Here is a 20,904-nt window from a genome sequence, read left to right on the forward strand (position 1 = left end):
CAAGGAACTGCTTTCACAGTTTTGCTGTGTGACAGGAGGCATTGTCCTGCATGAAAATTGCTGGCCGATTTGAGGGATGAAAGTAAGGAACCATGTGCTATTGAAGGTTGTGATCCACACTTGCATTCACTCTGTAATGCAGCTGTATGAGAGGTCCAACTCCTGCTGCAGAAAACATTCCCCAAACCATGGCACTTCCTCCACCACCTTTCACTGACTTCTTAACACACTTTAAGTTCAGTCTTTCCCCAGTTTGTCATCGAACATAATGTTTCCCATTAGACCCATATAAATTAAACTTGCTTTAATCACTAAAATGAACTGTGGACCACTTCTTCTCCTCTATCCACACAACATGCTCCTCACCAAAGGGTAGTCTAGCCTTTTGATTCTTTCTGCTAATGAGGTTAGGTTGGTCACTGCAGAGTGGTCTTTCAGTCCAAATGCACTTAAACGTCATGACACTGTATGATGAGACAGATTCGAGCAGACTGGTGAGCATTTCCAGCTGCAGTGTTGAATCGATTACCCTTGGAGAGTCTCCGCATTATGGGTATGTTCACACAGTGTATCTTTTCTAACCACAAAGATGCAATGTTTTTGGCCTCAAAAAACGCACCCATGGCAAGAACGCATCAAACGCATGCATTTTTGCCGCATTTTTCCAATGCGTTTAAGTAAAATCTATTGATTGGAAGGGCTCAAACGCTGGAAAAACGCCCAAAGAATTGACATGCTGCAGCTGGGCTGCGTCTTTAAAAATGCAGCCAAGATGCAGAAAAAAAAGATGCACAGTGTGGACAGCAAAATAGAAATCTCATAGACTTTGCTGGGGGAAGGAAATGCATGCATTTTGGTGCATCTTTGTGACCTCAAAAACGCAATAAAAGATGCACTCTGTGAACATTGCCTATCCTGTCCTCTTGCATTTGTCTTGCGAGGGTGACCAGCCTTCATGAGGGACTTGAAAGAGTTTGATGTTGTAGAGATGCAATATTCTCAAAATCACAGATTTGGAACAACCAACTTCTCTTGCTATTGCTGATAGGGTCACCCCTTTGGCCTTCATCTGGACAACCTGCTGCCGGAGGGTTTCAGTCAATTTGGAACGACACACCATTTTTGGAAAGTCAGTACAAACTGGAAAGTTTGGCTGCCAGTTACATAGGGTTTGTCAGATAATTAAGGAAATTAGAACCAGGTGCCAAATTAATACCAATAACTTGCAGGAATCTGAAAGCGTTCTCTAATTATTATCAGTGTTCTTTTTAATATATCTTTTACATTTTTATGTGCTTTTGAAAAAAAATAATTTATGAAATAAGGGGTGCTTCACACACAGCGAGATCGCTACTGAGATCGCTGCTGAGTCACGGTTTTTGTGACCTCATTAGCGATCTCGCTGTGTGACACTGAGCAGCGATCTGGCCCCTGCTGTGAGATCGCTGCTCGTTACACACAGCCCTGGTTCGTTTTTTTATTGTTGCTCTCCCGCTGATAAGCACACATCGCTGTGTGTGACAGCAAGAGAGCAACAATCCTGAATGTGCAGGGGCAGGAGCCGGCGTCTGACAGCCTGCGGTAAGCTGTAACCAAGATAAACATCGGGTAACCAAGGTGGTTACCTGATATTTACCTTCGTTACTAGCCTCCGCAGCTCTCACGCTGTCAGTGCCGGCTCCTGCTCCCTGCACACGCTAAGCTAAGCGGTGTGCGCTGGTAACTAAGGTAAATATCGGGTAACCATACCCGATGTTTACCTTTAGTTACCAGTGTCCGCAGCTTCCAGACGCCGGCTCCTTGCAAGCGCAGGGTCGCTTGCATGTCGCTGCTGGCTGGGGGCTGGTCACTGGTCGCTGGTGAGATCTGCCTGTTTGACAGCTCACCAGCGACCATGTAGCGACGCAGCAGCGATCCTGACCAGGTCAGATCGCTGGTGGGATCGCTGCTGCATCGTTAAAGTGTGAAGGTACCTAAGCTTAAAATACTGTTTACTTATGTTAGGATATACACACAGGACTACACAATGACCTTAATATTTAGGAAATTGCGTGTTCTCTAATTTTGATCTCCACTGTAAAATATACAATATATCCTTAGAAGAGTTACAGCTGCACACTGAAATGCCAAAGCTATCAATTACAAAAAACTATGTAATAAAAAATGAGATTTTTCATATCAAAATGGCCATTTTCATACCTGCCCAGTAGCCACTTCAAGGCAATCTCATTATACTGGGTCCTATTCTTCCTTTCTGCCTCTTACTGGGTTTTAAAAACCAGCATGTTTGTGCAAAGAAAGACCCAACTAAAGAATAAAAGCACCTATATCTAATGGGGGGGTTGGTTTTCAGTGTGCTGCTGTAACTCTTTTTGCTATTCTATATCATTAACAGATACGCACCTGTTCACTTGGAAGTGCTGTCAGACTTTTTTTTTTTTTTTGTATTTTATATGGAGTCATGGCCCACTTGAATTGTTCAACCTTTTCCCACATTTCAGGCTTCAAACCTAAAGATAAAAAATGTTAATGTTTTGGTGAAGAATCAACAACAAGTGGGACACAATTGTGAAGGTGAACGATATTTATTGCTTATTTTTAAATTTTTTTTAAAAAAATAAACTGAAAATTGGGGCGTGCAATATTATTCATCCCCTTTACTTTCAGTGCAGCAAACTCACTCCAGAAGTTCATTGAGGATCTCTGAATGATCCAATGTTGTCCTAAATGGCTGATGATGATAAATATAAGCCCCCTGTGTGTAATCAAGTCTCCGTATAAATGCACCTGCTCTGTGATAATCTGAATGTTCTGGTTAAAGCGCAGATAGCATCATGGAAACCAAGGAACACAACAGCCAGGTCCGTGATACTGTTGTGGAGAAGTTTTAAAGCTGGATTTGGTTGCAAAACGATTTCCAAAACTTTTTAAAAGCCCAAGGAGCACTGTGCAAGCGATCATATTGAAATGGAAGGAGTATCATACCACTGCAAATCTACCAAGACCCGGCCGTCCATCCAAACTTTCATCTCAAACAAGGAGAAGACTGATCAGAGAAGAAGCCAAGAGGCCCATGATCACTCTGGATGAACTGCAGAGATCTACAGTTGGGGTGGGAGAGTCTGTCTATAGGACAACAATCAGTTGTACACTGCACAAATCTGGCCTTTATGGAAGGGTGGCAAGAAGAAAGCCATTTCTCAAACATATCCATAAAAAGTGTTGGCTAAAGTTTGCCACAAGCCACCGGGAGACACACCAAACATGTGGAAGAATGTGCTCTGCTCAGATGAAACCAAAATCGAACTTTTTGGGCATAATGCTAAACGATAGTTTGGTGTAAAAGCAACACAGCTAATCACCCTGAACACACCATCCCCACTGTCAAACATGGTGGTGGCAGCATCATGGTTTGGGCCTGCTTTTCTTCAGCAGGGACATGGAAGATGGTTAAAATCGATGGGAAGATGGATGGAGCCAAATTCAGGACCATTCTTGCAGAAAACCTGTTGGAGTCTGCAAAAGACCTGAGACTGGGACGGAGATTTGTCTTTCAACAAGACAATGTTCCCAAATATAAAGCAAAATGGTTTTTTGTTTTTTTTTAGGAGTCCAAATGCTATTAAGTCGCAGCCATGTATCCTATAGTGTGGCGCCAATTCTGCTGCTGGCTTTTCTGGGTGATGATGAATGAAGGAAATCTTGTACTAGCAGCTCAGATGGCGGCAGACATTTGGAGATTCAATGGTTCTCTCCTGTCAGAAGTATTCAAACACTGAAAAACTCCTCTATGAGAAGAAAAGTGCATATTATTGGGCCGAGCACTGAGCATGCAGAAGGTTTGGGTAAAATAGCAGAGAAGACATAACAAAGCACCTTGGAAAGTCGCTGGCCTGTAATTGAGCATTTCCGTGGTTCTTGCTACACTAGATGTTTTCCACGTCTTGTATAGATTTGCGAGTTGATTTTCAATGTGATCTTTAATAAAAACCACAGGGTTTTTGTACAAATCTATTTTTGTAGTAGTGCACAGGACTAGTTCATACCCGGCATCTCCTTCATTCTAGCATTTACCTCTAGAATTCATTGTTAGGTGGAACCCTCTGCAATTTCTGAGCTGTCCCTTCACTGCGGCGTGCCCGGAGACGGGAGGACTAGGATTTGGTTGCCTTTTCTATATGGCTTGGAAAGTCACGTATCGGTTTCATATATTTTTCAGGATCCTGGTTTAATCTAAAAGTAGATATTGGTATTGTACGCTAGATCTGATTTTTGAAGATTTGTGAGCCACCTTTTTCTTATTTCAAATTATGATAAACTGAACGACTACAGTCTTTATTTAAACAGGACCTTACTGTTTGGTTTTTTTTTTTTTTAAATCTATATGGATTACCTTTTCCAATTGACGCGGCTTTGCTGATTCTGGAACAGTTTTTCTTTTTCTTCTGCGCCCCTCTGTTCTAGAGTTATGCCCCCTAGTAATAATCATGCAAACTTTCTCTTTAACCAATAGAACTCCTTTGTGGGTGCGGCCGTGTTGTGATTGGCCAGTGTCAGTGGCGATAAAGCAAACGCCCACAGAGGAGTTCCGTGGTACACACTCAGTTGCTTGAAGGGTAAATTTGCATTTTTATTGCTGTGGGGCGTAACTTTGGAACAGAGGGGCATAGAAGAAAAAGAGAAACTGTTTCTGTGTCAGTGGAACAGTGGTAATTGGAGGAGGTGCTTTGTTTATGGAGGACCTGTCACTGGATTTTTTTAATTTAAAAGGTAAAATCCACATACTGCCATGAGCAATGGCCATGTACTTCCTTATAGTGCTCAACCGTTATCTAAACCCTCAAGTTTCACCTATAGAATGCTACTAAACAGGTCTGGACAGTAACAGTAATGGCAGAGGCGAGGCTGGAAGCAAAATTAATTTCTTTATTTCATCACTACTTAATTATCATTGTTGGATTTTGGCAGAGCCTCCTATATAATGATGAAGTAAACCTATTGCTTCATTTGCTTCCTTGCATTGTTTATTCCCAGAAGAAACCACCTTTGTCCACTTCAGATCGCTGTGGAGCTCCAAAATGTCTGACTGTAGTATTAACATGATGGTCCACATTTTACACATATTTTCCTAATTATGCAGAGCATATAACCTCAGAATAACAAAAAACCCTCATGTAACTTAGGCTATGTGCGCACTTACCGGATTTTGCCGCGGATTTTCCACGGATTTGCTGCTTGTTTCGCTGCAGAAAATGTTCATAACATCTCTGCAGTGAATCACCAGCAAATCCTATGGAGAAAAAAAATCCTGTGCGCACTGGGCGGAATTTGACAGCTGTTTGTTTTGCTGTGGGAATCCCGCAGCAAAAACAAGTGCATGTCACTTCTATTCCGCACATCGCTGCGGGATTTCACTCCATTGACTCAATGTTAATCATGAAATCCCGCAGGGAATAACGCAGGCAGCAAATTCTGTGCGGTTCACTGCGTTTTGCTGCGTTATTCCCTGCGGTATTTCGCGGTTTACCTCCGGTAATGTACATCACTTGCTTGCGGTTTTGCAGGGAAGTGATGTCATTACAGGAAGAGGAAGCCGTGCAGAGAGTAAACACACACATCACAGACACAGACATCACAGACACAGACACATAGAACACACATAGAAAGAAAACGGAAATATAGAAAAAAAAAGAACGTGGGCTCCGCTGCATATTTACCGTCCAGCCGAGGTAAGCACACAGCGGCGGGCCGGTATTCTCAGGCTGGGGAGGGAGAGGGGCAGGGGTAATATCCCCCGCCTCACTCCCCCTCCGGCAGCCGAGAATATCAGCCGCAGCTGCCCCGGCACTGTCGCATGCAATATGCGACAATACCGGCGTGTCCTCGGCTCTTCTTGCCACCGTGTAGCAGTGGTGGCAAGGTAATACAAGGGGTTAATGGTGATGGGGGACCACCGCCATTAACCCCAGGCTTGATCATGGCAGCGTCTATGTAACAGCTGACATGATCAACCCGTAAGTAAAGTGAAAAAAACACAGACACCGAAAAATCCTTTATTTTAAATAAAACAAACAAGCCTCGTTCACCATTTTATTAACCCCCCCAAACAAAGCTCCGGCGTAATCCACACAGCTCCGGCTCCGGCGTCCTGCACTGCTGACATCCAGCCGCGACTGTCACAGACACAGGCTGAATGCAGCAGACAGCAGAGGTAATTACCGGTCATTTCCCACGGCCGGTAATGTGAACTCACTGCCGACCGTGGGAAATGCAGCGATCTGTCATCTATCTATCCTTCTATCTATCCCTCTATCTGTCTATCTATCTATCTATCCCTCTATCTATTCTTCTGTCTATCTACTATCTCAGAATTAAATGACTTTTTTTTTTCTTTTTCAATGTGCTTTATTGCATTGAATGCAATAAAGCACATCCCAACCCGCACGCGGCAAAACCGCGGCAATACCGCGAATAATACCGCGGTAAAACCGCGGCAAACCGCATGCGGTTTTCGGGTGTGGTTTTTTACCGCGGGTGCGGTAATCTTTGAGAGGATGCGGAATTTTCACAAGAAAATTCCATTTCCCAGTGCGCACAGAGCCTTACACGGTTTGTCTAAACGGAATCCCTCATCTGTGTGCAGTGGCTTGTTCCACAATAAACCGTCCTCTGCTCACCTGCGTCTGGGTGGAATATATAGGCGGTGGCTCAGTGGTTAGCAGTCTTTCAGTCCTGGGTTCAAATCCCACCAAGGACATCATCTGCAAGGAGTCTGTATGTTCTCCCCGTGTTTGCATGGGTTTCCTCCCACACTCCAAAAACATACTCATGGGAAACCTAGATTGTGAGCCCCAATGGGGACAGTGTTGCCAATGTATGTAAAGTGCTGTGTAATTAATGGAGCTATATAAGTGAATAAACATTATTATATTTTATTCCACTGCACTCAGATAATGGAGGGGTCATAGGTATATCACTGGAGGGAAGTCAGTTAATTGATGGTAAGACAGAACTAACATGTTTTTACAGTTCTTTAAGTTGTTTTGTCTCCAAAAATGAGGAGCAGAAACTCCTGGTAACACAACTGATCCAATCCTCCTCCATTGTCTTTGTGTTTTTCGGAAGGGTCCCACTGTGATATAACATATTACCTTTAAAGGGAACCTGTCACCAGTTTTTTCCCTATTGAACCAAAAATATCACCTTCTGCAGCTCCTGGGCTGCATTCTATGAAGGTGCACCTTGGCCCTGACTTCCCTTGCAGACCCCAAAAATAACTTTATAAAACATGGCCGTTACATGTGCTAATGACCTGTGTGGTTCAGATGGGCGGGCTCATTTTCTGCTCCTGTCCCCCCTCCTGCCGCTGTTCACCGTCCTCCTTTCTTGATTGACGTGATGACTCCTCCATCATCATCCTCGTTGCTCTTTCAAATCTCGCGCCTGTGCAGCCATATCCGCTCGCACAGGTGCAGTACGCTCTGCCATATTGCGGGCAGAGCAGAAAACAATTTCCCTTGCGCGCACCGGTGAGCTATTTGCACAGGTGCGAGATTATGGTCGGCGGTGTGCATGGCGTCACTGCGTCATCCTCTGACCTGACCTAATCCTCGTGCCTGCGCATTTAGCTCACTGGCGTGTGCGAGGGCAGCTAGGTTTTGTGCTCTGCCCGCAATATGGCAGAGCGAACTGCACCTGCGCGAGCGGACATGGCTGCACAGGCGCGAGATTTGAAAGAGCAACGTGGATGATGTGGCGTCATCACGTCAATCAAGAAAGGAGGACGGTGAACAGCGGCAGCAGGGAGGACAGGAGCAGAAAATGAGCCCGCCCGTCTGAGCCACACAGGTCATTAGCATACCTAACTGCCGAGTTTTATATAGTTATTTTTGGGGTCTGGAGGGGGGAGTCAGGGCCAAGGTGCACCTTCATAGAATGCAGCCCAGGAGCTGCAGAAGGGGATATTTTTGGTTCAATGAGGAAAAAACTGGTGACAGGTTCCCTTTAACCAGTAATGCTTTGCTGACAGTAATTCACTGTGATCTGTCTGTAGCCACATTAAGCTCCTGCTAACGATGTGCTTGATGCCATGGCTGTTGGCTGTTTCCATAAATGACCAGTAGATCAGTCAACGCTTACTTGAAGACACCCGTACACATCTAATCCAGCCATCTAGTGTGTACGGAGGACCCATGAGTCTTTCCCGACAGATGTCGGTGGTGTTAAATGCCGTTTCCTGAGACACATACTACTCTACCCCGCAGCGGGTTGTGCAGTCCTGATGGTTGAGAATTTGGCCCAGCAGCGAGGCTGCACTGCTGGTCTGAACTGTGCTCGCCCATGCTGCAAGCAGAACCAGCTTTTCTGGCTGCAGCATTGAAGAGAGCAAGGGCACAGAAGATGGCTGGATACATGTAATTTCAGAGCAGGCTTTACAAGCTCTATAGCAGACTGCCTGTAAATACTGCTCCCCTTCCCTAGGAGAAATCTGCCATTTCTGCAGAGGTGGACACTAACCTATGCATCAAGCAGTAAACTGAAGAGATGAAAATTTCTTTTCTTCAGAACTGAGACTTTCAAAGCACCACTCCACTACTGGGGAATAATAAAACCCTGCTGGAGTGCTGCTTTATTTCTAAGTTCCCTACCCCCCTGTTATTTACTCGCCTTCTGGCGTCTTCCCTCTCTCTTCTTTTTTTTTTTTTTTTTTTTGTGTTGCTCTGGTCCTGCAGCGCCATCTTGTGAGCGCAGCTTCAGACTGGTCAGAAATTTCATCACAAATCATCAATACTAGGGCGGCACGGTGGCTCAGTGGTTACCACTGCAGTCTTGCAGCGCTGGGGTCCTGCGTTCAATCCCACCAAGGACACGATCTGCAAGGAGTTTGTATGTTCTCCCCGTGTTTGTGTGGGTTTCCTCCGGGTACTCCGGTTTCCTCCCACACTCCAAAGACCTACAGATAGGGACTCTAGATTGTAAGCCCCAATGGGGACAGTGTTGCCATCGTATGTAAAGCGCTGTGGAATTAATAGCGCTATATAAATGAATACAATTTATTAATTATTATTATTATTATTATTCTAGTCTATGATAGCCAGAATGAGGTTCTCATAGACTTATTTTCAGTTGTGACTTCCGGCCGCTCCATGACACACTGAAGCGGCTGGCAGGTCACAAGTCACCGGAAACTAAATAGAAGAGACACTGATGATATAAGAATACTGTGGCAATTGATTATAAGACCGGGGACATTAGACTTAGAATTAAATCGCCACTACCATGCTGAAGAAATAGAACAAAAAACTCTGCTGTGGTGCTTTAGTAAGATGTAAATTGGAAAGTTGTGGGGGGGTTTTGTTTTTGCTTTACATCACTTTGGAATTTTACCCATTTAATTAGATGAGACACCCCCATTAAGGATCAGTTATTTTTAATTTAAGCACCTGATCCATTTGTTCCCACAGATGAGCTGCTGCCAGGAAGGTCCCCGTCCCACTGAAAGTGCATGATAACACTCCTCTGTTTGTGTGGCTGCTGTTGGGTGGGTGGGTGGCTATCCAAGGTGCATGGCACCATAATGGCTCGGTCACGCGTCACGTTTTTTGATACTGCAAATCCAAGATGTAATTTATTACTACAAGATCTGTGACAGAAATCCAAGGCTTCCGCTGGGATTTCTGCAGTGGATGTGCTGGGGGCATGCAGCAGATCCGCACCGGTATTATCCCCGCTGTCATACAATGAAGCTAATCCTCAGCTTTTCTGCTGGAAATAATTAGTGTGCAGAGGATTTATTTCTGTAATGGTGCCAAAATTCCACACTGAAACTTTCCATTTAGCATATGTATGTTGTCGTGAAAACTTTATATACTGGAGGAGTGGAGTTGAGAGGATGCCATAACTGCCATTTAATTCATGGGTAAATGCATGTTGCTTCTGAGACCTGTAAATGGACCTTGTAAGTAGCCGGCCATCTTGTACAGTTGTAATCCTCTGTTGGTTTGCTTCTAGATTATTGTACTGCATTGGTCTCTTAACCTGATCCGGACTACTATCCGATACGGGTAGTGTGCCTGGCCACTATCTGACCGTTTCCAGTTGCAGAGGAGCACCTTACCCCCCTCCTCAATCTTAGCTTCAGAAGACAAGGAGGAGCTGCAGGGTCAGGTCTTGTAAAGCAGGACCAGTCCCTATAATTTGCTGCCAGCACTGCAGGGTTTGCAAAGCTGCTCATTGCAAGAGCATCTTGTAGATATAGGGAAGGTGGTCAGAGGCGCGAAAACAAATGCTATAAGCAGAAAGGGCTGTATTCCAGAGAGCCGTTAATATTTACCTGCTGCTGTGTTTTAGCTGAATCTGGTTTCCTATGTTACTAAACCGGTAGCTGTTCTCGTTCTTTAGTACATCTGTTTATAAACCCTGAATTGTACAAATAATTTCAGTAGCCCTATTTACGTAGAAGCCATTCTTAAGAGCTCCTGTGCACTGATGGTATATTTCAACGTACAGTACTGGCCCATAAATTTGTGTTTCCATCATATTTGGTACCCATATGATTTGAATCTTTACCAAACCTGCAAATTGTGTATGGTGATTTCCTGACTCTCCGCCTTACAGCCGCTGTTGGACTGTGCATGTTGAAATTCAATATGCCCTACCCATCTATTAGATGAGCCGCGTGGGGTGTCTGGCAGTATCTTAGTCCCCTCTATCCAGAATATGTGCAGACTCATCCAAGCCCGGTGGATATATGTACAGACATTTGGGAGGAATAGCATTCAGCTGACTGGTTTCTGATAACTTAAAGGAGCTGTCCACTGTTTGGGTGATCTCTACTTTTATTTTACATTGGGGAACATAGTAACACATTCTCACAGACACCATTCCAGCGATGTCGGTGGTGAGATTTCCAAGGCCTGCCTGACATTATGCCAATGGCCAGCTTCACTCACAATTCCTTCAGATGAACCTGAGATGTCAGAAGGAGGTGAGCACTGCACGCCGTTACCCACTGCTGATGGGCCCCCATGTCCTGGGAGATCCAGCGTAGCTGGAGCTGTGCTATCACTGGAGGGCTTTTATTTTATATTGTGGAATATACTGTGTTTTTCCAAAAATAAGACACTGTCTCTTATATTTTTTTTGCCCCCCAAAAAAGCACTAGGGCTTATTTTTGGAGGAGGTCTTATTCTTGGAGAAACACGGTTGGGGGTAAGTTTACCCCCCAAAAAAGCAGACCCCCCCCCCCCACTTCCCAGGGGACTTATACTCACCAGACCAGGACATCTGCGTGGTTCCAAGGTCCTCCTGTGATCGGTTGGTGCTGCACGCCACCCTACCCTGCTGCTGGCTGACACACACAGCAGATCGCAGACACACACACACACACACACACACACACACACACACACACACACACACACACACACACACAGCAGATCGCAGATCTACACAGCAGATCACACACACAGCCGATCGCAGGCACACACACACATCACATCCAGCACTTACGGCAGCAGGGAATGAGAGCAAGTCACGTGTCCGGCCGCAGGTTCTGTTCGTTGCGCTCCACTGCCTCTCAGGATTCTCCCGGCGAGAAGAGATCGGTGTCGCTGGATGAGGTGAGTGTGTATGCGATCTGATGTGTGTGTGATCCGATGTTTGTTTGTGTGTGTGATTTGATGTTTGCGTGTGATCCGATGCGTGTGATCCGATGTTTGTGTGTGCGATCTGATGTTTGTGTGTGTGTGTGTGTGTGTGTGTGTGTGTGTGTGTGAGCTGATGAGTGCGGGTGTGCGATAGCTACAAGTCCTGCCACTCAGTGTCGGGTGAGTGTAATTGCCGGGTGCCGCTGTGTATAATGAAGTGTCCTGCAGTATCTAACTTTTTTAGCTGCACGCACACTTCATTATTGATCCGCGACTAGGGCTTATTTTCGGGGGAGAGCTTATATTTAAGCCTTTCTCCGAAAATGCTGAAAATCCCTGCTAGGGCTTATTTTTAGAAAAACACGGTAGTAACACATTCTCATCAGCACCATTTCAGCGGTGAGTTTCCCAGGACCTGCGTGAGATTATGCCAATGTCCTGCTTCACTCCCTTCCTTCAGACCAACCTGATAGGTCCGAAGGAGGTGTGAGAACTGCACCCCATTACCCACTACTGAGGGGCTGCCATGGCCTGGGAGACCGAGCGCCAACATTGCTGGAGCTGCGCCATTGAGGGAGGTATTTATTTGTTTCATTTCACACTGGTGAAAATAATAAGAGTACGTACGAGTGATGGACAACCCCTTTTAAGGTGTTTAACTCTTTAAAAGGAGTCTGTCAGTAATATTTGGTCCAGGAAAGTGGTGATCGGACAGTGTAAAACATTTCCATGGATCCCTATTTCACCACAATTTGGTGCCCTGTTTGCGCAGAAATTTGTATTTTATCACCATGCAGCTTGGGCTCTGACCTGCATTGGTGCAGTTGCAGCCCTTGCACTGGTTCTCTCCACCCTGCCCTGCTTGATTGACATTGGAGAACAGAGATTGTCATGCAGCACAGCGTCTCTTCTGTCAGTCATGGAACAAGGTCAGCACCAGCGGAGCACAGCCAGGGAGCTGAGGACTGATGGGCCCCAATACCCCCACCAGTGCCTGTGAGCCTGGTGTGCATAAATAGCACATTTCTGTGCCACAGGGCACAATAATGCAGCAAAATAGGTGCCCTATCCTGACTACATCTGCCCGCCTGGGGCATGTGTTACTGACTGATTCCCTTTTATGACTACAATAGCCTAATAAAACCCACTTGACACCATAATTAACATACCTACATTTCTTCATTGAACCTTCTCACTCCAACTGATGGTTTTCTCGCACTGTATCGTTTGATCCTTCAGCGCTGCCGTTACTAGGAGCAGAGAGTGGGAAATATAACAGTCCTAGGTAAGACAGCAATACACCATTACATACCTGCTTCCTTAGATGCCAGAGGCTAAATGGATTTTAATTGCTCTTTTAGGTTAATTGAGAGGCATTAGTCGGCTTAGTTTGCTTTTTTCCTCCTTCTGTGGGAGTGTGCCGCTCTCACCTTCTAATTATGACAGGCTCATTTCCCTAATCCTTTTTACTGTGGTGTGATACTGCTGCACTTTTCTCTTCTTAGATAAGGCATGCTTTCCATGAATGAATTCACTATATTTTTTTTTTTTTTTTTTTTTTTTAATATATCAGCATTTTAAAGGCCATTCCCACCATTTAAAGGGAATCTGTCATCATTTTTCACAGCTGCTATCAAAATATCTGCAAGGAAGGAATTGCAAAGAAACAGACGCCTGCAATCACTAGTAAAGAATTACTTGGAAATTGAACTTCTATGCACTTTGCTAAAATGTTTATCTGTAAAGTGCTCTATGATAACAATAGTCCTTCCTCCAAATCAATCTGCTCAGGATTGATGTCTCCTGCCACCTCCTCTGCAGGAGAAGGCCGTCTAGTGCAGATCGGAGGGGATGCCTCTGTTCACACAGGACGCTTCATGGATGAGAGCCTGGCATCCGGTTCAAGACCCTGCAAACTTTGTGACATTGATGACTATACACATACGGTTTTAAAAATTCTAAATAATGCTTTAATACTAGAAAGAACAAAAAAAAAAAAAACAAGGAAAGAAAGAAAAACTACAGGTAAAAATAATGTCAGACATTAGGACCCGTATGCAGCACTTAAAAGAAAAATTGATTGTCTGACATTTTTACCTGTAATTTTTCTTCCCTTGTGTTTTGTTTTTTCTTGTGTTAAAGCAGGAATTGTAAAAGGGCTGCTATACTAAAATGCAGTTTAAGTTGTGTTTTGCATTCTGTTATAATTGCTTTTATATATCATGTTTTTTTGGGGGGATGGGGTTTTCTCGGGACAAAGCTAGAAGAAACATTGGTTTTGACTGGCAGACTTTTTTTTTTTTTTTTAATTTTAGTTTCAAATTTTTGTTTTATTTATTTTTATTTTTTTTGATAGTCCTTTCATGTATTGTTCACTGGTGTAAGATACAACCTTTTTGAGGAGCATTTGAACATTTAACATATACATTTTATTTATTTAAATTGATGAGTTCCATTAGGCCTTTTGCGCACTTGCTGGATTTTACCGCGGATTTGCTGCATGTTTTGCTGCAGAAAATGTTCATGACATCTCTGCAGTGATTCACCAGCAAATCCTATGGGAAAAAAAATGCTGTGCGCACTACGCAGATTTTGACAGCTACATGTTTTGCTGCGGGATTTTCGCAGCAAAAACAATTGCATGTCACTTTTTTTCCGCAGATAGCTGCGGGATTTCACTCCATTGACTGTAATGTAATCGTGAAATCCTGCAGGGAATAATGCAGGTAGCAAATTCTGTGCGGTTCATTGCTTTTTCCTGTGTTCTTTCCACGTTATTTCGCGTTTTTCGGGACATAATGTTCATCACTGCCCTGTGTTTTGCAGGGAAGTGATGTCATTATGACAGGAAGAGGAAGCGGAGTAGAGGGTAAACATACACAGATCACACTCACACACAGATATATAGAATACACATAGAAATCAAACGTACACATAAAATAAAAAACAAAAAAAAACAAACGCGGGCCCCGCCTTATTTTTACCGTCCAGCCGAGGTAAACACACGGCGGCGGCTCGGTATTCTCAAGCTGGGGAGGGCCAGGCTTAATGCCCCCCCCCCTTCCTCCCGCAGCCGAGAATATCATCCCGCAGCTGCCCCAGGACTGTCGCATCCATTATGTCGCATCCAGCGGATCTCTGCCATTTAAGTCCAGGCTCAATCATGGCAGCGTCTATGAGACAGCTTACATGATTAACCCGTAAGTAAAGTACACACACACACACACACACACACACACACACACACACACACACACACACACACACACACACACACACACACACCCCGAAAAATCCTTTATTTTAAATAAAAGACAAAAAAGCCCCCTCTTTCACCACTTTATTAACCCCTCCCACCACATAGCTCCGGTATAATCCACCGAGGTCCCACGACGCTTGCATCCAGCCGCGACTGACACACTGTACTTAATGCAGCCTCGTAACGAGACTGCAGAGGTAATTACAGGTCATTTCTCACGGTCGGCAATGTGAACACACTACCACTCGCGAGAACTGCAGTGTGTCTTTTTTTTTCAATGTGCTTTATTGCATTGAATGCATTAAAACACATGTACCAACCCACGGAAAAACTGCACAAAAAAAAGCATGCGGATTTTGCTGCGTTTTTTTTTTTCGCGGGTGCGAAAATCTTTCAGAGCCTGCGGAATTTTCTTAAGAAAATTCCATTTGCTAGTGCGCACAGGGCCTTAATGTACCAGCAAATTGAACCTCCTGCCTCCACTGCAGAGATAATCTGGATCTGCTAATACCCAGCAGCTTTTGCTCACCCTTGGCAGACAATGATCACTTTATAGGATAGTGATCAGGAAGGCAGAGATTGGTAATAAACCAGCCCTCCCTTCCCTGTGAGGCGTTAGGCTGACTTCCCCCTCCTGCAGTGGCCTTCGCTTCTCCTGCAGTGGCCCTTCGCTTCTCCTGCAGTGGCCCTTCGCTTCTCCTGCAGTGGCCCTTCGCTTCTCCTGCAGTGGCCCTTCGCTTCTCCTGCAGTGGCCCTTCGCTTCTCCTGCAGTGGCCCTTCGCTTCTCCTGCAGTGGCCCTTCGCTTCTCCTGCAGTGGCCCTTCGCTTCTCCTGCAGTGGCCCTTCGCTTCTCCTGCAGCGGCCCTTTGCTTCTCCTGCAGCGGCCCTTCGCTTCTCCTGCAGCGGCCCTTCGCTTCTCCTGCAGCGGCCCTTCGCTTCTCCTGCAGCGGCCCTTCGCTTCTCCTGCAGCGGCCCTTCGCTTCTCCTGCAGCGGCCCTTCGCTTCTCCTGCAGCGGCCCTTCGCTTCTCCTGCAGCGGCCCTTCGCTTCGCCTGCAGCGGCCCTTCGCCTCGCCTGCAGCGGCCCTTCGCCTCGCCTGCAGCGGCCCTTCGCCTCGCCTGCAGCGGCCCTTCGCCTCGCCTGCAGCGGCCCTTCGCCTCGCCTGCAGCGGCCCTTCGCCTCGCCTGCAGCGGCCCTTCGCCTCGCCTGCAGTGGCCCTTCGCCTCTTGTATCGTGTATCTGCTGACTCTGAAAGGTCTAAAAGCTTAAGACAAAAGGACAACTCCCGACTACTAGATTAGTCCTTTTAGAGTTGTGGGTGTCACTGTTACATTAGTGACACTGGTACTGTCTCACGGTAATATGTGGTGTTGATCTCGTCCCACTGCTTTGCAGTCAGACTATGGACTCTGGGTCAGCTCACAGGATGACATGACTTTATGTAGAACTATTTGCATAAAAACAGAACACAATAAAAACCTTGTCAGAAGCGGTTTATTATTTTATGAACTTGTATTTTATGTCCCTAATCTCTCTAATCTATACATTATAATTGTACTTGGCAATAACTCTGGAAGTTGAAGGTGACCAAGCATGGATCCTCTGTTCATGAAATACCTCTTATGCGATGTGCGCACAGTGCGTTTTTCGTGGCGTTTTTGCACGGTTTTCGGGTGCGTTTTTGGCCTCAAAACTGCATGACTCTGCTTCCCCAGCAAAGTCTGAGTTTTCATTTTTGCTATCCGCACACAACTTTTTTTTTGAGCTGAAAAAACTTGTTTTTTGCCGCGGGTGCATTTTTGTGCGTTTTTAGCAGCCAAAAACGCAGCGTCAAAAAAACGCAGCATGTGCACATAGCCATAGTTTGGACTTTTTTCTATGAGCAGGTTTCATTCTCTCCAGGTTGTCCATTGTGTAGACTTCATTCTTCCTTTAGGCTTTGTCCACCTGCCCTCCTCACAGTATTTGTGGCCTTCATAGTAGGAGAATAGCTTTGGTAGGAGGTTTAAGGGTTGTAGCAATAGGTCTTTTCTGTTCTGTATTAGTCATGAGAACTTTCTATGTGAGTTATTATGAAAAACTTTGCATTTTAGAGTCATATGTGCGATAATTAGTTGTATGACTAGTAGAGGGACTGTCATTGTCCAAAAAAACCCCTTTAATTACAAGCAGTGATCACCTGTTAGCTGTTTCCCAGGGGTAGATGTTGTCGGCTGCAGCCAGTACAGGGGGAAATGTGATACCACATGTGGCCGTTCAGGAAACGTGGTGTCCATATAATTACATGGCCGGACCCGGACCACCAGAGGAAGAGCTGCTTCTTATCTCTCCACCCCGGATCATAGTGGGAGGTCATGGTTGAGGGGTTGCCTACGCCTGCTTGTAACCTTTTTGTAATACACAGTTGTTGTATTGTACATTACTGGATCTTTTATTGTGCTTCATGTTAAAGGGCTTGTCCACGACTTTGATATTGAAGCCCTTTAGATAATTGACTAGAATAGCTGATTGACAGTAGGTGGCAGCAGATGCCTTGTGTATTATTTACATCCAGCCCGACCTGATGATCGGTTACCTATGATATTGATGACCAGCCCTACATCTGGCCATACACGAGAGGGATGTTGGATGAATATAAAGCTATCTCTTCCACCGATTCTACACACTTGAGCATCCAGCCAAGCATTCATGGGTTTTCAACGGGGTTAAGGCTCTGTGCACACGTTGCGTATTTGCGTACAGTTACGCTGTGTATTGCACTGCAGTGTAACTGCATGCGTCCTGCGTCCCCAATCTATGTAGATTTTGCATTATCCATGCGCACGTTGCGTTTTAGAACGCAGTGATTTGCATGCTGCCAAAACGCTGTGTTCTTAAAAAGCAACAAGTCACTTATTCTGTGCGCTTTGGATGCAGCCCCCGCTCTGTCTATGGTGGGGGCTGCATCCAGAGCGCTTGAAATCATCTTTTTCACTTCATTCATTGCGCAGTGTTTCTGCAGCGATTTGCCGTGCACATGTACTGTCAAATGTCTGCAGGGACACGACGCAACGTGGGCACATAGCCTAAAGGAGAAAGACCCTGCCAGACACTCTGATTGCCGCTCGTCTCCCCTGGAATAATAGAGAGAGACCAGGCATTGAAAGACCAACTTGCCTAATCCTTCTTTCTCCTGATATCATCTGTTGGGGAAGAGTTAGGAAGCCCCCATACCCATCACGTGTTTAGTTGACTTTGATCTAATGTGTATGGAGACCTTAAAGGGGTATTCCCATCTCCAAGATCTGATCCCAATATGTAGTAGGTGTAATAATAATAATAATATTAGCAAATACCTCCAAATAGAAATGTAGTATAGTTCTCCTGATTCACTATGTCACTTCCTCATGTGCAGGGCATTGCACCTTGGGTATTCACGGCTACGACCACACATATGGCCACTTAGTTGCTAGTGGTCATAACCATGGATTCTTAAGGTACTGCAATGCCCTGCACATGAGGTAAGCGACATAGTGAATCTGAAGAACTATACTACGTTTCTATGGAGGTATTTGCTAATAGGATTATTACACCTACTACATATTGGGATAGGATCTTGGAGATGGGAATACCCCTTTAAAGATAGGTCATCTATATAAAAGTAGCAGACAACCCTATTTTTTCTTGGATAAAAACGTTTAGCATTTTCTGGGTCCTGTTAACTTGGTTAGATCTGAATAGCCTTTTTTCATCCATCCACTGGATATGAAGTAACTGTTTAAATCATTATGGGTCTACTGGGGACTCTATTGATTGACTTGTGTACCCCATCTTGTCCTAGACACAAGCCGGCACCCCGGAGGAGTTGTCCTGGCACTGTAATCCTAGATATGGTGATAGCTGAGCGATGTGCCACTCTTATCTAGCTTCATCAGTGTCAAAGACTTGATTGGAGAAGAGGGAAAAATAGCTGAGCGAAGACTCGGGATCTGTAGGGGTCCACACGGATGTTACGCTGGCAATACACATAACGGATGGCTTATCCAGCACTGCGCAATGTATCCTCATTACCCACCAAACGTGTCTTTGCTGAAGGGATAGATGAGAAAGCAGCTGCCGAATGGCTCTGCCGGTGGCTTATCTATTGAAAAGGATTGAATGTTAAGATTCATACTGATCTCCCCTGACCTCACCTGATTTAGTGAATTGGGGGCTACCCCTTGCTTTATTAGTGGGTGTGGCCAGCTTTATCCGGTGTATGGTGCCCTAAGTGTTATTACATATCCAGTGAATACAACCTTGAAACTGTCAGATTCCCCCCGAGATTACTAAAGCATCCTTGAGTTGTATGTAGATCAATCATTACCACATTGTAATAACCTTTTTATTTTCCTTCCTTTTCATGATATGTTTACAGGAGAGCGCACACCTTAACCGTCTTATTTATCCTGACGTGTTCCTTGGTATATGTCACTTTACTTGAAGAGACGCCACAAGACACAGCCTTTAATACAAAAAGGTAACGTCCTATTGTATGTAATATTTACTAACTGACCAGATTACAGCTCTTTACTAAGCCCTGTGCACACTAGTATAAAAAATAGCCTAAAACTCTCCAGGCATCGCCGATAAAACATTAGAGAATGCTGGTTATCTGGAAAGTTTTCTGAAACTGAAGTCATGCTTTTAAAGGGGATGTACAAGGATTGCAAATGATCACTTACCCATAGGATATCGGGAAGGAGCTCTGAAGTGCGCCATGCACAAAGGCTGTATGCTGCCGTATCTGACCACTCTATGCATGGGGTGGTGGTGATCATTCCGGAGGGCCTGGCTCACATGGAGCGATGTGGATAGCTGATCATTTGTATTGGTACAATTCCTTTAAAAGGTGTATCCGGGTCATTTCTGGATGACAAATGGTCGCCTTTTGTGCCTTTTTTTGGTTTCCCAGACTCCGGAAAGCTTAAAGGGAATCTGTCACCAGCTGTTTGCTCCCCCATCTGAGAGCAGCATAATGTAGAGACAGAGACGCTGATGCCAGCGATGTGTCACTTACTGGGCTGTTTGCTGTCATTTTGATAAAATCTATGTTTTCTCTGCTGCAGATCTGGCAGTTATACAGAGCTCATGAATATGCTGGACTACCTGCAGCAGGCCAAGTAGTCCTATAATGATAATCTACTGCTGATTAATCAGTGATTTTTATCAAAACTACATTAAGCAGCCTAGTAAGTAACACATTACTGGAATCAGGATCCTGCTGCTCTCAGATTAGGTGGCAAAAAACTGGGGACAAATTCCCTTAATTTCCATTTACTTTTCTAGTTGTGTAGAGTAACCAGGCTGGCAAGGGTGGTGACATCTGATTGTTTAAATGATTAGTCTTTCGTTTATTACTCACAGCGTTTTTTGCTCAACAAAAATATTCTATCTTATGGTTCCAGCAAAGTGGATGGGATCTACAGAAATGTAATTCACACTGTGCTTGCTTTTTCTTGTATGCTGTGTAAACTGATCTGCAGTGCGTTTTTTGTTCTCTTGTGTGTTTGCTGAATTTTATGTGCAGATTCTCGCCATAGATTGGCATTAGATCCACAGGTAAGAAGCTTATGCCGTGTTACAGGACTGTAACAATAGTGTTTTGCCATTGCCAGATTCCCAAAAAGTTCCAAAAACAAAGCCGATTTATTTAAAGCATAACATACCAAAAAGATAAACACTTTAAAAAAACGAACAATGAAAAATATAAGTAACTTAATACAGCGAATAGGTGCAGAAAACCTGCAACATCCAACACCGCAGCATAGTGTACCCATCTGCACTTGCCCTTAAATGGGTGGTCCGAAACCAAAGCAAAGTTTAATCTTAAATATCTCTGTAATGTAATAAACTAGTAGTTGTTTTTTTTTTTAATACCTTAAAAGTTTCCCACAGTTCCCTCTTTACTCCACTTTCCCCCCCCCCCAACTTCCACTCTGATGTTTTGTTTGAGAGTTCCCAGTGCGTGCATCAGTGA

General features: G+C 44.8%; 1 protein-coding gene across 2 annotated transcripts in view; it reads left to right on the forward strand.

Annotated features, from left to right (window-relative positions):
- Nucleotides 1-20,904, forward strand: part of PTDSS2 (phosphatidylserine synthase 2) — a 105,635-nt gene that overhangs the window by 40,774 nt on the left and 43,957 nt on the right. For both annotated transcript variants that reach the window (XM_075325418.1, XM_075325417.1), the window contains exon 2: nt 19,303-19,404. In XM_075325418.1, coding sequence (XP_075181533.1) covers nt 19,303-19,404 — 102 coding nt within the window. The remainder of the gene's footprint in view (nt 1-19,302; nt 19,405-20,904) is intronic.

The sequence above is a fragment of the Anomaloglossus baeobatrachus genome, chromosome 10 (genome assembly GCF_048569485.1).
Source record: "Anomaloglossus baeobatrachus isolate aAnoBae1 chromosome 10, aAnoBae1.hap1, whole genome shotgun sequence".
NCBI lineage: Eukaryota > Metazoa > Chordata > Amphibia > Anura > Aromobatidae > Anomaloglossus > Anomaloglossus baeobatrachus.